We start from the raw sequence: 17,218 nt of genomic DNA on the forward strand, positions 1-17,218 counted from the left end.
CCCCTCCCTGAGTCTAACCCTAACCCACCTCTCCCGCAGCCTAACCCCAAGGCTGGGTACACAGTGGAGCAACGGGCATTCGTTCAGACATCGGAACGAATGCCCGTGAGAAGTGATTGTGTGTCCACACTGGACGACTTTAATGAATGACGGAACAATCACGTTACGTCATTCATTAACAAAGCACTGGCCACTAGCGACATCGCTAAGTTTGATGTGTAGCACATCAAATCTGGCGACCATCACTAAGGACCACGGGAGTGCGCAAGCATGCGTACACCCTGAGCGATGTAGTCAATATGTTCGCTCTAGTGTGTACCCAGCTTAACCCTCCCAACCCGCAGCCTAACCCTAACCGTCTTCCTGACCCTAATACTTACCTGTCAGGATTCTGATGGTCACAATACCGACAGCGGCATTCTGACTATCGGTATCCTGACTTTTGAGATGCTGACTACATCCCAAATAGACAGATAAACAGAAAACCCAGTAAAATCCTTTCAGTTCCTGCTATGTTTACCGATGAATGGAAGCAGAACTCTGCTCTTCCACGGCAACAAGCCCCTAATGTGTCATCAGAGACCCACGTATAACAGTTACTAAACATATGTTGTGGGCGGGCTTGTGGCTCGGCGCAAAAGAGGAGCGTCCCTCCCAACCAATAGGTATAAAGGGGTGTTAATGTCATGATTTAATTAATGTAGAGTGGGACCATCTTTTACATCTGTTGCTACATTCAAACGTGTGTTGTTAGTGTATCTTACATTGTACTGTCATAAATTATAATTTGATATAGGGCAGAATAGAGACGTCATGCTATGCACTGTAGAGGCCCTTTGTTAGTGATTTTAATATTTGTCATTAGGGTATACTAAAGACGATTTTTTATATATCACAAGAAATGTCAGACTCCCACCACAAGAAAATAATACACAAAAATAACTAAACACACTTTTAGCAACTTAGGGGGTCATTCAGACCCACTCGCGAGCGGCAGTACGCTCGCAAATGGGTCGATGTTCCCCACTGCGCATGCGCACGACGGAGGGAGCTCTGGCGTGCGCATGCGCCAGACCCGGGGAGTGACGGGCTTCCCATCGCTCCGGGTCTCGCACCAAAGGGGGCGTGCTGTCGATGTTGATTGACAGCACGCCCCCTTAGGTGGGCGTGCCTGCCAGACGGAGGCGTTCCCATGGGAACGCCTACCGTCTGAAGCCGGGCCCCACTGACATCACTAGTGATGTCAGTGGGAGTGATTTTGGCTCTGATAGAGCCAAAATCACTCCAGGGCTTGTGGCAGGGAGACCCTACCGCAGGGTCCCCGTCGCAAGTCCGATGGTTGCGATGGTCAAGACCATCGCGACCATCTTTTTGGTCGCTCGCATATGCTGTGGGTGGTCACCCACAGCTATGCGAGCGGCCAGGAGGCTGCTCCATTTTCATGGAGGAGGGCCCTGATTCAGAGCGAGCGCTCTCTTGTCAGAGCGTCCGGCTCTGAATCAGGCCCTTAGTCATCTAATATTCTAAGGACTAGTAGAAAACCGGTTTACAATACAAACAAAATACATATCAATCCTTTGCACACATCATAGATTTGATAAATAGATGCCTCACTCATTTACGTGATCATCCACTCAGCCGCGACTTTACTCCTGAGCGCATTTTATGGCGTATTAATAAATTTGTTAGCAAAAGCACCATACCGTTGTGGCTTAACAATAACAAGTTATTTAGAGACCTTCATAACTTAGTACTGAATTTACAATACTGTCAGTTTTACACGTTCAAACATTTTTCATCCCAAGTTCTGCAGAGAACACTCGGTGCTTTTGCTAGTAAATAAAGTGAGCTGAAAACAAGGCAGGTTTAATGAATTAGTGAAGTGCGGCTGTGTATTTTCAGAACGCATTATGTTGGAGGCAAATCCATAACATTCCCCTGACATAGTCTGTTTAATGAATTTTTGATATATATGCAGAACAACTACAAGACTACAAAAGAGGCTGTATAAAAACAAACAAACAAACGATGTAGCAGGACACATCTGTATATTTTGTACAGTTTTGTAGCTGTGTATACAACCCTAAACAATCGTTGGACCGTTCTTTCGACTTTGACCCGTTCATGCGTACGCACCTTCCATCGTGTTTTGTTGGAAGAAAGCTGGTTGAATCAAAGGATCACATCTTATGTGCTGTTTAAAAGTCATCCGAGATTAGAAGAAAAGTGCAGTGTGTACGTACCTACAACCGTTCTTCCGAACATTATTGCGGTTCTACACCAACAGCTGCGCCGCCTCTGTGGGCGTACATGATTACAGCAGGTCAGGTGGCTTGCTACGTACTCTCGTGTAAACGGTCCTCCCTGTTGATGTAAAGGATCACCCTTTTTTCGGTTGCCACCAATGTATTTGGCCACTATGGGGATACTGCAGTCTACTACATATTTTTTTTTCATTTGCTAAAATGTCCTCTGCTATACAGCAGGTAATGTACTTTACTAATGTATTGCAAGTGTCCAAATGCATACACCCTGTACCATACACCCTCCTAGAAGACCTATATGTAGTACATAATGGCTGAAAACACTGTCAAATATATAATTACTATTCATCTATACTATCTATCTATATTTTAATGTATAGTTAATTGCGGCATACAAATATCATCCATTTAGCTTAAAATGTCATCTAATTACCTTTTAAAAAAAAAATGTTTTATTATACAACTTTTTGGGTATATAATCAAAACCTTAATAAACACTGCATCCTATATGGCTCAGTACAACATTAAATATGATTCTGCATACAAATAGTAATATACTACTGTATACTCATAGAGCCCTATCCCATTAATGCACCACATGTCAACATCCCAGCCTATTGCCATGTGATGCATTGGTGGCATGGTCCTATATGGCCAACATATACCACTAGGTGTTTGCAACAACAGTAGATTGCACTGTTTCACATTAGGTGTAATATATTGGGTACAAAGTGAGCAATGGTTTATGTACATCGCCGATGGCGCGCCTACGCATACGTAGAACCTGTTCTGCGCTTGTGCAGAACGAGCCCTGCATAATCGCACGTGGTGCCCCCAAGCCGCAGCATGACTGATGCTGCGGGAGGGGGTGGTGCTGGCCTGTGTTCCAAGAAAGGTGGGTATGTCACCCCTGTCTCCTGGGAGTGCCAAGGCCAGGTTCTGTGTTGGAGGACGCAGACTTCCTGGCCTCACAAGCAGGCAGGAGGCAGCTATTCTGAGTAAGCTGAAGCTTACTCAGGTGGCCAATGCCGGGAACATCAAGACCCATGGTGATCTGAAGCTGCGTCTTCAGACGCAGCACGCGGATCGCAGATGCTGGCAGGAGGAGTCTTTTTCATTCAGATGACCCCTGTAGCATTAGTATAATTACACATCGCTGCAGTGATGTGTTCTGCGCCCAACGCTGAGTCAGGCCCTCATTCTAGAAGTTGATATGTTCGAAGCAGGAAAAATGGGCACGCCTCAAGTTATGAGCGACTTTGATGGCTAGACGACTGGGTCAGAGCATCTCAAGTTCTTGTGGAGTATTCCCGGTATGCATTGGTTAGTACTTACCTGAAGTGAACTGGCGGCTCATTGATGCATGTATGGAGCGAAGGCTAGCCCATCTGGTTCTATCCCACAGAAGAGCTACTGTAGCACAAATTGCTGAAAAAGTTAATGCTGGCTATGATAGAAAAGGTGTCAGAACACAGAGTGCATCACAGCTTGCCACATATGGGGCTGTGTAGCTGCAGACTGGTCAGCGTGCCCATGCTGACCCCTGTCCACCACCAGGTGCGCCTGCAATAGATACGCGAGCATCAGAACTGGATCGTGGAGCAGTGGAAGAAGGTGTCCTGTTCTGATTAACGTTTTCTTTTACATCACGTAGACACCCGGGTGCGTGTGCATCATTTACCTGGGGAAGAGATGGCACCAGACTGCACTATGGGAAGAAGGGAAGCTGGTGAAGTATGATGCTCTGGGCAATGTTCTGCTGGGAAATGTTGGGGCCTGGCATTCATGCGAATGTACTTCGACACAAACCACCTACCCTAACATTATTGCAGACCAGGTACACACCTTCATTGCAATGGTATTCCCTGATGGCAGTGGCCCCCTTCATGAGCCCTGACGTACTGCAAAAATTGGTCAGGAACTGTTTGAGGAACATGACTAAGTTCAAGGTGTTGACTTGGCCTCCAAATTCCCCAGATCTCAATCCAAATCGAGCATCTATAGGATGTGCTGGGAAAATAAGTCCAAGCTATGGAGGCCCCACCTCTCAACTTACAGGACTTAAAGGATCTGCTGCTAACGTCTTGGTACCAGAAACCACAGTTCTTGTGGAATACATGTCTCGATGGGACAAAGCTGCTTTGGCGGCACGAGGGGAACCTACAGTACGTAATATTAGGCAGGTGGTTTTAATGTTATGGCTGATCAGTGTTTTTGTGCATATATGTATATATCTCTGTAGTCTTGCAAATTATTAGAAACCCGGTCAGGAGAGCAAAAACCCCTTTGATGCCAATTGGTTATCAGTATAATCCAAGAACGAATGACCTTTTTACGAATCTGCAAAATGACTGCAATTCAGTCACTGCTGTATGGGCTGCAAATAATGTGTTCCTTGCATCCTCCACTAACGCGTTTCTGTTTACCTGTGAGAAAGGCGCAGGCAGCATGGTTGCTCAAAGTGGCATATGCTCGGCTCTGGCAAATGTAGCATGAGAAAAATCACAAGATCAGTCTGCAGAAAGTACTTTTGTGCAACTCTGAATCAGACTCCAAGATAGAGAGAGGGCAGGGGCGTGCCGACCTCATTAGCAGTGGTAATGAGAGGAAGCAGAATGCACCCCCCCACCCCTCCTCCTACTAATTTCTCCGGGTGTAAACGCAACGCCAAGGCCCCCCCCCCTGTCATCTGCATGTCCCCGCCTTACCCTCATCTGGGCTCGGCAGAGAATAGAGATGAGTAGCAGTGCAGCACAGGGACCCTTCCTCCGCTGTCCTCTGTTTTGTGGGCGCGCTACAGGGAGCATTTCTGTTCCTAGCGGCGTCCTCTGCTGGCTGTCGCTCTAAAAAATGGGGACACACAGATACTGGAGATGTAGAGTGATGACCAAAAGGTGCTCAGGTCCTAGGTCAGCAAATCTTAAACCCTGTAAGATGTGTCCGTAACTCTTCGGCAAACACAATTCCACTTTGAACAATATTTGCAAAACAAAAATGTTAAAAAAAAAAAAAAAAGCATCTAAAAACTAATTATGTTCTCTCTGCCCGCTTCTTGGTTTGTCTGCATTATCTGGATGTCTTGATAATTCTTCCAAGAGCCCTGTATGCATCCGATCGATATCCGTGGGAGTACAAATCCACTTTGCAGCATTAGGACATTAGGCATGGAAAGGTTTCCCTCTATCAACACTTGTGCTGCAAATAAACAGTACGCCGGGTGATGAGAGGAGCCATCTGTCCCTCTGAGTAACTATGTACAGTGGCACTCATTAGATAGGGTAAATTATACTTACAAACGGTTCATTTTTAAATTGTTAAAGAGAGGCCGTCCATTGTGGTAATGGGCACAACCTGGTGATGACTCGGGTGCACGGATACATTTATCTTTGATTCTTCTGTAAACAGCGGTTAGCTGCTGATACCACGGCCAGCGCTGCTCACTTCTGCCAGCTGCTGTCTCTGAAGATTTGCCACTGTAAGGGGCTGAAGCAGAATTGAACGCAAGTCTGTAGGCGGAGCGTATCTTGAGCGTTTATGCTCTGCGCATGCTCCTCTGGAACAAGGTGTACTCAACTACTGGTGATGCGCAAGTGGTGCGACATTTAGTCGCATATCCGCTTGTGACTCAAGGGAAGTGACGGGACGGGACTGCAATGGGGCGCTGACACTTAGGCTACATTCAGAGAGGGTGTGCTGATAGAATTGAGGGGTACACAGAGTATGGGTATCAAGCAAAGCGGAAGGATAGGAGCGCTCCGGGCGCAGAGATGCGCACTACTCTGGGTACGAGAGAGTATATGCATTTAGTTCCATGCGCGCTATGCGGGAGGAATTACCTTTAACTCGGAGCCACGCGCAAGGCAACGCACTTGAGTGATTATTTGTAACTGTGTGTGCACAAAACATTCTTAAAAAAAAACCCCTATGGCACATGCCTTACATAGCGGGTACGCACACAGGCGCTGTTGTGATCGGGTCAGACGGTATCAGCAATGATGAGGAAAAGTGATGGGCGTTCCTTGGCAGGGACTAGTAGTGCATGCAAAAATTTCCGTATAACTGGCGTGCCAGTGAAAGGGGCGTGTCTGTATAACTGGCATGTCCGTAAAATTGACGCGTCCGTGAAGGGGACGTGTCCGTATAATGGGCGCGTCAGCGAAAGGGGCGCGTCAGTGAAAGTACCAGCTTTCCACTGCCCAAAATAAATATCAACTTGGAACCCCCTCCTAAGAAACACCATATAGCAGCTAAACACTTACTTTTTCATTCCCCTCAATAGCAATAATCCAGATTTTCTGAAACTGTTCTTGAACTCTTGTGTATTAACTTCGTATGACCATCCTTCCGGCCTTGAGTGTATACTGTACCTGGTTCTGACTTGTTGGCTACTTGTCTGATTACACTTTTGGTTTACCCCAATGTACCCAGCTCCTGAGATCCATTCCTGCTCACAAGCATCCAGCATCCACATAACAAAATAACCCGGCAAGTTATAGATCTCCGCATCTGCAAAAGCTGGTGCAGGTCACACAAACCGGCATGCACAGTTTATCACCATGCAAACCTGGCTGTACGAATTGCAGGCTTGCCCGGCGTGATGTGACACAGCCCCTGTATAGTCAGTACTGGCTCTAAGAGTTGCTGTCAGCATAAAAGCTGAACCCAAGGTTATCTTCCTGAAAAATGTGTAAAAAAAAAAAAAGAAGAAAAAGTACCTCAGCACTAATAAATATATATATAAAAAACAACAGTGTATCCTTTGTATGATCCTGTAAAAAAATAAAGCTGCTAGTTCCAATATGGAATAGTGAACAATCCACCAAAAGACTAAAAAGAATAAATAGTGTGGAACTGCACTTATAGACAAATATACCACTGGTAGGGCAGAGAGAGATCAAGAGACATTTAGTATTTTAATGTGAATAATATCAATTTAATAATGCATAAAAACAGCTTGTAAAGTAAAAGAATAATTCAGAAAGACATAATCTTGTGGCTTTCAAGCCCTAAAATATATATATGCTGGTATCACCATATCACAAGCCCCTTGTAAGCATCCAATATTGTAGTTAAATAGTTTATTAAAAAATACGCACACAGTCTTAATTGATGAAAGAACCACTTGTGGAACTACAAGTCCTAAGATGGTAAGGTTGGGCAGATAACTGGGTAAATGCTGAAACAATTACCAGACACTGGGGCTTTGGAAAGTATCCCAGGTCCGACAAACATGCAGGGTGGCCGCCTGCTGAATAAGTGTCTTTAGCCACTGGAGATAGCGCCATTCCTCTACCGGACGGACATCGGGTGAAAGTGCTGCTGCTCTAACACGGGGCTCAAGGTAAGCACCCGGGGAGTCGATGAATCAATCTAAAAGGGGGTGTATGCAAGTACAGAAACCAGCAAAAAGTACCTCTGACGAATTTTGCCCCTCTAAATCAGTAACTTTATCAAAGAGGGGAATCTTGGAGTAATCTTCATCCTTTTTAGGGTGACAGTGATTGGTTATTATTAGAGGAATGTCTGACACCGGTAAGTTCTAGTGCAGTTTAAAAGGTGAAACCTTATAAGCTGTTTTAAAGATGTTGACATTAGTATTTATCAATGTTACAATTCACATTCCATCTTGATCTCTCTTAACTCGGATTAAAAAATGTAAAAAGTAGGCCATGGCCCATATCAGCAATTTGTCGGACTACGCCAACTAAAATTATATCTACTTAGGCTAGGGATAATCTAAAGGTGGGAATGATGGATGTCCTGGCCTGGGCTTCCCCATTATCAGAACAACATGACCCAGTTCTGAATTCATTACTGCAGTTTTCGCAGGCCTCTGATGATACCCGACGGGCAATCACTGCTGAAGCAGTCCTCTCTAATCACGGCCAATGACAGCGCTCCACAGATTGGGCATCACCAGAACCAGGAAACGCTTAGCAATGACATATAGGGCCTGCACAGTATTACAGAAGTTCCTTACTCAGAGCAGTTACTGGGTTTTCTGATGTGCAGTTTAGTGTGGAGGAGGATAATTGCCTCAATTACAGCTCTTACCTCAGGCACCACAAAAATAATACACATCAAGGGCCTAATTCACTATTTGCTACTGCGCAAAATATTTAGAAAACCCCTATTCAAGTAAACCTGAGTGTATGCAGAAATGCGCTGTTATGTATGGGACTGATGGTATCAGAACTGCTGAGGCAAAGCCATGAGCGCTCCTGGGTGGTGACGGAGAGGTGGTCTGAACGGAACACAAAAAAGGTTGTCTCATGGGCGTGTTATGGGAGAGTCCTGAGCATCTGTGGAAGTGGCTGCGTTCCCAGAGGCACAGCCTCCGCCATAGGAGGCCATTTAGCCGGAGTTCATACAGAGACACTGCACCTCCCATGGGTGCAATGGTTGATGGTGCGCAGAGAGTGGATTGTTTAAAACCATCGGTTCTGAACTATCCACCATCAGAACAATCCGCCGATGGTGGATTGTGCCCGGGCATCCCTGGGCTTGCGAATTCGGTCTAGTACATCAGAGGAAGGCTGAGACTAGCATTTGCATATTATTGCCACTGTGACGCAGCCGCATTAGCGTGCACCTCTGACTGAATCAGGCCCCAAATGCGGTTTACTTATAAGCTGTTTAATATATATCTATACTAATATAAGAACGTTGTGTTGGTCTGTATGTTTCATGTTGGCGCAAAAAACTACTGAACCCATGTTCATGAAAACTGCATCATTTTGTAGTGGAAACTCCTAGAAATAACCTGAACTTTGTTTCATCTCCATCCATCAAGTTAAAACTGAGCAATAACAAAAACACGCGATATAACAGGATAGGCTACATAGCAGTCTGTGCACAGGGCACACAGTGACATTGGTGTGAGAGGTGGGTGAGGGCAACATAGCAGTCTGTGCACAGGGCACACAGTGACATTGGTGTGAGAGGTGGGTGAGGGCTACATAGCAGTCTGTGCACAAGGCACACAGTGACATTGGTGTGAGAGGTGGGTGAATAGGATAGGCTACATACCAGTCTGTGCACAGGGCACATAGTGACATTGGTGTGAGTGGTGGGTGAGGGCTACATAGCAGTCTGTGCACAGGGCACATAGTGACATTCGTGTGAGAGGTGGGTGAATAGGACAGGCTACATAGCAGTCTGTGCACAGGGCACACAGTGACATTGGTGTGAGAGGTGGGTGAATAGGATAGGTTACATAGCACTCTGTGCACAGGGCACACAGTGACATTAGTGTGAGAGGTGGGTGAATAGGATAGGTTACATAGCACTCTGTGCACAGGGCACACAGTGACATTAGTGTGAGAGGTGGGTGAATAGGAGAGGTTACATAGCAGTCTGTGCACAGGGCACACAGTGACATTAGTGTGAGAGGTGGGTGAATAGGATAGGTTACATAGCACTCTGTGCACAGGGCACACAGTGACATTGTTGTGAGAGGTGGGTGAGGGCAACGTAGCAGTCTGTGCACAGGGCACACAGTGACATTGGTGTGAGTGGTGGGTGAATAGGATAGGCAACATAGCAGTCTGTGCACAGGGCACATAGTGACATTGGTGTGAGTGGTGGGTGAATAGGAGAGGTTACATAGCAGTCTGTGCACAGGGCACACAGTGACATTAGTGTGAGAGGTGGGTGAATAGGATAGGTTACATAGCACTCTGTGCACAGGGCACACAGTGACATTGGTGTGAGTGGTGGGTGAGGGTTACATAGCAGTCTGTGCACAGGGCACATAGTGACATTAGTGTGAGAGGTGGGTGAATAGGATAGGTTACATAGCAGTCTGTGCACAGGGCACACAGTGACATTGGTGTCAGTGGTAGGTGAATAGGAGAGGTTACATAGCAGTCTGTGCACAGGGCACACAGTGACATTGGTGTGAGTGGTGGGTGAATAGGATAGGCTACATACCAGTCTGTGCACAGGGCACATAGTGACATTAGTGTGAGAGGTGGGTGAATAGGATAGGTTACATAGCACTCTGTGCACAGGGCACACAGTGACATTAGTGTGAGAGGTGGGTGAATAGGAGAGGTTACATAGCAGTCTGTGCACAGGGCACACAGTGACATTAGTGTGAGAGGTGGGTGAATAGGATAGGCAACATAGCAGTCTGTGCACAGGGCACATAGTGACATTGGTGTGAGTGGTGGGTGAATAGGATAGGCTACATAGCACTCTGTGCACAGGGCACACAGTGACATTGTTGTGAGAGGTGGGTGAGGGCTACGTAGCAGTCTGTGCACAGGGCACACAGTGACATTGGTGTGAGTGGTGGGTGAGGGTTACATAGCAGTCTGTGCACAGGGCACATAGTGACATTAGTGTGAGAGGTGGGTGAATAGGATAGGTTACATAGCAGTCTGTGCACAGGGCACACAGTGACATTGGTGTGAGTGGTGGGTGAGGGCTACGTAGCAGTCTGTGCACAGGGCACACAGTGACATTGGTGTGAGTGGTGGGTGAGGGTTACATAGCAGTCTGTGCACAGGGCACATAGTGACCTTAGTGTGAGAGGTGGGTGAATAGGATAGGTTACATAGCAGTCTGTGCACAGGGCACACAGTGACATTGGTGTGAGTGGTGGGTGAGGGCTACATAGCAGTCTGTGCACAGGGCACATAGTGACATTAGTGTGAGAGGTGGGTGAATAGGATAGGTTACATAGCAGTCTGTGCACAGAGCACACAGGGCCTGATTCAGAGCCGGACGCTCTGACCAGAGCGTTCGCTCTGAATCAGTGCCCTCCTACCTAAAAATGGAGCGGCCTCCTGGCCGCTCGCATAGCTGTGGGTGACCACCCACAGCATATGCGTGCGGCCAAAAAGATGGTCGCGATGGTCAAGACCATCGCGACCATCGGGCTTGCAACGGGACCCTGCGGTAGGGTCTCGGTGACCGCAAGCCCTGGAGTGATTTTGGCTCTATCAGAGCCAAAATCACTCCCACTGACATCACTACTGATGTCAGTGGGGCCGGACCCAGACGGTAGGCGTTCCCATGGGAATGCCTCCGTCTGGCAGCCATGCCCCCGGCACGCCCACCAAAGGGGGCGTGCTGTCAGTCATCATCGACAGCACGCCCCCTTTGGTGCGAGACCCGGAGCGACAGCTTGGCTGTCGCTGTCCGGGTCTCGCGCATGCACACGACGGAGCTACCTCCGTCGTGCGCATGCGCATTGGGGTAACATTGACCCGCTTGCGAGCGTCCTGCGCTCTGGAGCGGGTCTGAATGACCCGAACAGTGACAGTGGTGTAAGTGGTGTGTGAATAGGATAGGTTACACAGCAGCCTGTGCACAGGGCACATAGTGACATTAGTGTGAGTGGAGGGTGAGGGCTACTTAGCAGTCTGTGCACAGGGCACACAGTGACATTGGTGTGAGTGGTGGGTGAGGGCTACATAGCAGTCTGTGCACAGGGCACACAGTGACATCGGTGTGAGTGGTAGGTGAATAGGACAGGCTACATACCAGTCTGTGCACAGGGCACACTGAGACATTGGTGTGAGTGGTGGAAGAATAGGAAAAGCTGCATAGCAGCCTGTGCACAGGGCACACAGGGACATTGGTGTGAGTGGTAGGTGAATAGGATAGGCTACATAGCAGTCTGTGTACAGGGCACACAGTGACATTGGTGTGAGTGGTGGGTGAATAGGATAGGCTGCATAGCAGTCTGTGCACAGGGCACACAGTGACATTGGTGTGAGAGGTGGGTGAATAGGATAGGCTACATACCAGTCTGTGCACAGGGCAGACAGTGACATTGGTGTGAGTGGTGGGTGAATAGGATAGGCTACATAGCAGTCTGTGCACAGGGCACATAGTGACATTAGTGTGAGAGGTGGGTGAATAGGAGAGGTTACATAGCAGTCTGTGCACAGGGCACACAGTGACATTGGTGTGAGTGGTGGGTGAATAGGATAGGCAACATAGCAGTCTGTGCACAGGGCACATAGTGACATTGGTGTGAGTGGTGGGTGAATAGGATAGGCTACATAGCAGTCTGTGCACAGGGCACATAGTGACATTGGTGTGAGTGGTGGGTGAGGGCTACATAGCAGTCTGTGCACAGGGCACATAGTGACATTCGTGTGAGAGGTGGGTGAATAGGACAGGCTACATAGCAGTCTGTGCACAGGGCACACAGTGACATTGGTGTGAGTGGTGGGTAAATAGGATAGGTTACATAGCAGTCTGTGCACAGGGCACACAGTGACATTGGTGTGAGTGGTGGGTGAATAGGATAGGTTACATACCAGTCTGTGCACAGGGCACACAGTGACATTGGTGTGAGAGGTGGGTGAATAGGACAGGTTACATAGCAGTATGTGCACAGAGCACACAGTGACATTGGTGTGAGTGGTGGGTGAATAGGATAGGCTACATAGCAGTCTGTGCACAGGGCACACAGTGACATTGGTGTGAGTGGTAGGTGAATAGGATAGGTTACATAGCAGTCTGTGCACAGGGCACACAGTGACATTGGTGTGAGTGGTAGGTGAATAGGAAGGGCTACATAGCAGTCTGTGCATAGGGCTCACAGTGACATCGGTGTGAGTGGTAGGTGAATAGGACAGGCTACATACCAGTCTGTGCACAGGGCACACTGAGACATTGGTGTGAGTGGTGGAAGAATAGGATAGGCTGCATAGCAGCCTGTGCACAGGGCACACAGGGACATTGGTGTGAGTGGTAGGTGAATAGGATAGGCTACATAGCAGTATGTGTACAGGGCACACAGTGACATTGGTGTGAGAGGTGGGTGAATAGGATAGGTTACATACCAGTCTGTGCACAGGGCACACAGTGACATTGGTGTGAGTGGTGGGTGAATAGGATAGGCTGCATAGCAGTCTGTCCACAGGGCACACAGTGACATTGGTGTGAGAGGTGGGTGAATAGGATAGGCTACATACCAGTCTGTGCACAGGGCAGACAGTGACATTGGTGTGAGTGGTGGGTGAATAGGATAGGCTACATACCAGTCTGTGTACAGGGCACATAGTGACATTGGTGTGAGTGGTGGGTGAGGGCTACATAGCAGTCTGTGCACAGGGCACACAGTGACATTCGTGTGAGAGGTGGGTGAATAGGACAGGTTACATAGCAGTATGTGCACAGAGCACACAGTGACATTGGTGTGAGTGGTGGCTGAATAGGATAGGTTACATAGCAGTCTGTGCCCAGGGCACACAGTGACATTGGTGTGAGTGGTGGGTGAGGGCTACATAGCAGTCTGTGCACAGGGGACACAGTGACATTGGTGTGAGTGGTGGATGAATAGGATAGGCTACATACCAGTCTGTGCACAGGGCAGACAGTGACATTGGTGTGAGTGGTGGGTGAATAGGACAGGCTACATACCAGTCTGTGTACAGGGCACACAGTGACATTGGTGTGAGTGGTGGGTGAGGGCTACATAGCAGTCTGTGCACAGGGCACACAGTGACATTCGTGTGAGAGGTGGGTGAATAGGACAGGTTACATAGCAGTATGTGCACAGAGCACACAGTGACATTGGTGTGAGTGGTGGGTGAATAGGATAGGTTACATAGCAGTCTGTGCCCAGGGCACACAGTGACATTGGTGTGAGTGGTGGGTGAGGGCTACATAGCAGTCTGTGCACAGGGGACACAGTGACATTGGTGTGAGTGGTGGATGAATAGGATAGGCTACATAGCAGTCTGTGCACAGGGCACACAGTGACATTGGTGTGAGAGGTGGGTGAATAGGACAGGTTACATAGCAGTATGTGCACAGAGCACACAGTGACATTGGTGTGAGTGGTGGGTGAATAGGAGAGGTTACATAGCAGTCTGTGCACAGGGCACACAGTGACATTGGTGTGAGTGGTGGGTGAATAGGATAGGTTACATAGCAGTCTGTACACAGGGCACACAGTGACATCGGTGTGAGTGGTAGGTGAATAGGACAGGCAACATACCAGTCTGTGCACAGGGCACACTGAGACATTGGTGTGAGTGGTGGAAGAATAGGATAGGCTGCATAGCCGTCTGTGCACAGGGCACACAGTGACATTGGTGTGAGTGGTGGGTGAGGGCTACATAGCAGTCTGTGTACACGGCACACAGTGACATTGGTGTGAGAGGTGGGTGAATAGGATAGGCTACATAGCAGTCTGTGCACAGGGCACACAGTGACATTCGTGTGAGTGGTGGGTGAATAGGATAAGCTACATAGCAGTATGTGCACAGAGCACACTGAGACATTGGTGTGAGTGGTGGATGAATAGGATAGGCTACATACCAGTCTGTGCACAGGGCACACAGTGACATTGGTGTGAGAGGTGGGTGAATAGAACAGGTTACATAGCAGTATGTGCACAGAGCACACAGTGACATTGGTGTGAGTGGTGGGTGAATAGGAGAGGTTACATAGCAGTCTGTACACAGGGCACACAGTGACATCGGTGTGAGTGGTAGGTGAATAGGGTAGGCTACATACCAGTCTGTGTACAGGGCACACAGTGACCTTGGTGTGAGTGGAAGGTGAATAGGATAGGCTACATAGCAGTCTGTGCATAGGGCACACAGTGACATCGGTGTGAGTGGTAGGTGAACAGGAGAGGTTACATACCAGTCTGTGCACAGGGCACACTGAGACATTGGTGTGAGTGGTAGGTGAATAGGATAGGTTACATAGCAGTCTGTGCACAGGGCACACAGTGACATTGGTGTGAGTGGTAGGTGAATAGGATAGGCTACATAGCAGTCTGTGCAAAGGGCTCACAGTGACATCGGTGTGAGTGGTAGGTGAATAGGACAGGCTACATACCAGTCTGTGCACAGGGCACACTGAGACATTGGTGTGAGTGGTGGAAGAATAGGATAGGCTGCATAGCAGTCTGTGCACAGGGCACACAGTGACATTGGTGTGAGTGGTGGGTGAGGGCTACATAGCAGTCTGTGTACAGGGCACACAGTGACATTGGTGTGAGAGGTGGGTGAATAGGATAGGCTACATAGCAGTCTGTGCACAGGGCACACAGTGACATTCGTGTGAGTGGTGGGTGAATAGGATAGGCTACATAGCAGTATGTGCACAGAGCACACTGAGACATTGGTGTGAGTGGTGGATGAATAGGATAGGCTGCATAGCAGTCTGTGCACAGGGCACACAGTGACATTCGTGTGAGTGGTGGGTGAATAGGATAGGCTACATAGCAGTATGTGCACAGAGCACAATGAGACATTGGTGTGAGTGGTGGATGAATAGGATAGGCTGCATAGCAGTCTGTGCACAGGGCACACTGAGACATTGGTGTGACTGGTGGGTGAAGGCATTGCTGGTCACATTGCCACTCCCGCGACAGGGCCCCTATGCAAAACAATACAACTAGAACACCTGAAATCAAACTGTTGGCAGCAGCGATTTCATAGTAGAAGCCGCGGGCAACAGTTAGTATGTAATAAAAGTGTTTACACAGAACTATAGAGTATATAGCCACCTTTCTCTCCTCTGCAGCTGAGTGGTACATAAAACTGGATGTGCCTTGCTTACAGAGCAGGCACATTCTGAGTTACAACTTTGAAAACTTGCTTAGCAGAAATGCACAATGTCATCTAAGTTATGGTGAGGGGGGGGGGGGGGGTTCAGCAGTCTGTAAAGTAATTATAAGGTCAAGATTGCTGCAGTAGATTTCCAGATAATGCTGAATATTGTATTTTGCTTTAAAGCAGGCCACACACATGGCGATCTGCACGCGGTCAGCCGCTGTGTACGATTTGTGTACGATTTCCCTTGAAACTCTCCCCGGCAGCTCTGCACACGTTCTGCAGTCAAGTTGGTGTCCAATCTTCATACGATCTCTCCTGCATCCAGACTTTCACAGTGCATCGCCTCCTAGATTGTCAGATCTGCCCTATTGCACGACAGATCTGAAGATGCGACGTGCTTCCAGCGGGGACGCGCATCGCATCGTGATCGTGAGTGGGGACTCACAATTTACTCATGATTTTGGCATATTTTACATGATCTGTCGTTCCAATGTGTCAGAATCGGCCAGATCGGGTAAAATATCGCCATGTGTGTGTCCAGCTTAAGGGTTCAGATGTGAAAATGGGCAGTTTCGGTGTGTAGCGGTAACTCAATCACACAAACAGTCGCATGACATGACAGTGAACCGACAGTAAACCATCTACCTCTCATCCGACAATTGTTTCCTCTTTTCACGTTCTCTGAGGAGGTTTTCTTCCTCTGCTTCCAGTCTTCTGTAAAAGGCAAAACAAAAAGAGAAATCTCACATACTGTGTACAAGAAACCGTAATTGTGCTCGCTGCCTTCACACCGCTGAGTGTGTCCTGGACCCATATTTATAATAACGCGGCCTTATCAATTAACTTGGAACAAATGAAATCAGCGAGGGCACAGCTAACAGAGGGCTGCTCTACCTTCCCATCCCCTACACGCTGTGCAGCTGTTCTGTAGGGTGTAGCTGAGCTGCATCCTGTCAGTTCTCTGAGAGACAATGTTACTTGCACTTGGGAGAAGACAGCCATTTTGGGGGTCTCACCAATATTCATCAGGATGCTGCCCGCCAGTCCTATAGGAATCTGTTATGCTACTTTTACCTCAGAGATGTCACCTTATGAAATGTGTGCACTGCATTATTTACTGTACAGTATATGAATTAAGACTACAAAACTATGACTTGTGCCCTCCACAGGTGACAGGTGCTCTATTGTTTTTTTTTTGTTAATATAAACCATATATCTTAAGCTTGAGAACTTCTTAAAGCTGTACGACATTTGGACACAACCCATCTTCAATGGCGGTAAGCTTTCCCCATACAGATGTGTCTTCATACACCATTGCTGGAGTCGCGTTAAACAGCCTCTCTCAGTGCGCCTGGTCCCCCGGTTAGTCGCTCAAAACGTGCGCTTTATTCGCACTAATAAAATTTGATGATCGAT

The 17,218-nt window shown here is 47.9% G+C and overlaps 1 protein-coding gene across 1 annotated transcript in view; it reads right to left on the bottom strand.

Annotated features, from left to right (window-relative positions):
- The window catches only part of LOC148473426 (pituitary tumor-transforming gene 1 protein-interacting protein-like), a 135,270-nt gene that overhangs the window by 53,985 nt on the left and 64,067 nt on the right, over positions 1 to 17,218 (bottom strand). Inside the window, exon 5 of the mRNA XM_088459597.1 lies at positions 16,448 to 16,516. Coding sequence (XP_088315723.1) covers positions 16,448 to 16,516 — 69 coding nt within the window. The remainder of the gene's footprint in view (positions 1 to 16,447; positions 16,517 to 17,218) is intronic.

This window comes from Taudactylus pleione, unplaced genomic scaffold (assembly GCF_031769625.1).
Source record: "Taudactylus pleione unplaced genomic scaffold, aTauple2 ptg000916l, whole genome shotgun sequence".
NCBI classification, from domain to species: domain Eukaryota; kingdom Metazoa; phylum Chordata; class Amphibia; order Anura; family Myobatrachidae; genus Taudactylus; species Taudactylus pleione.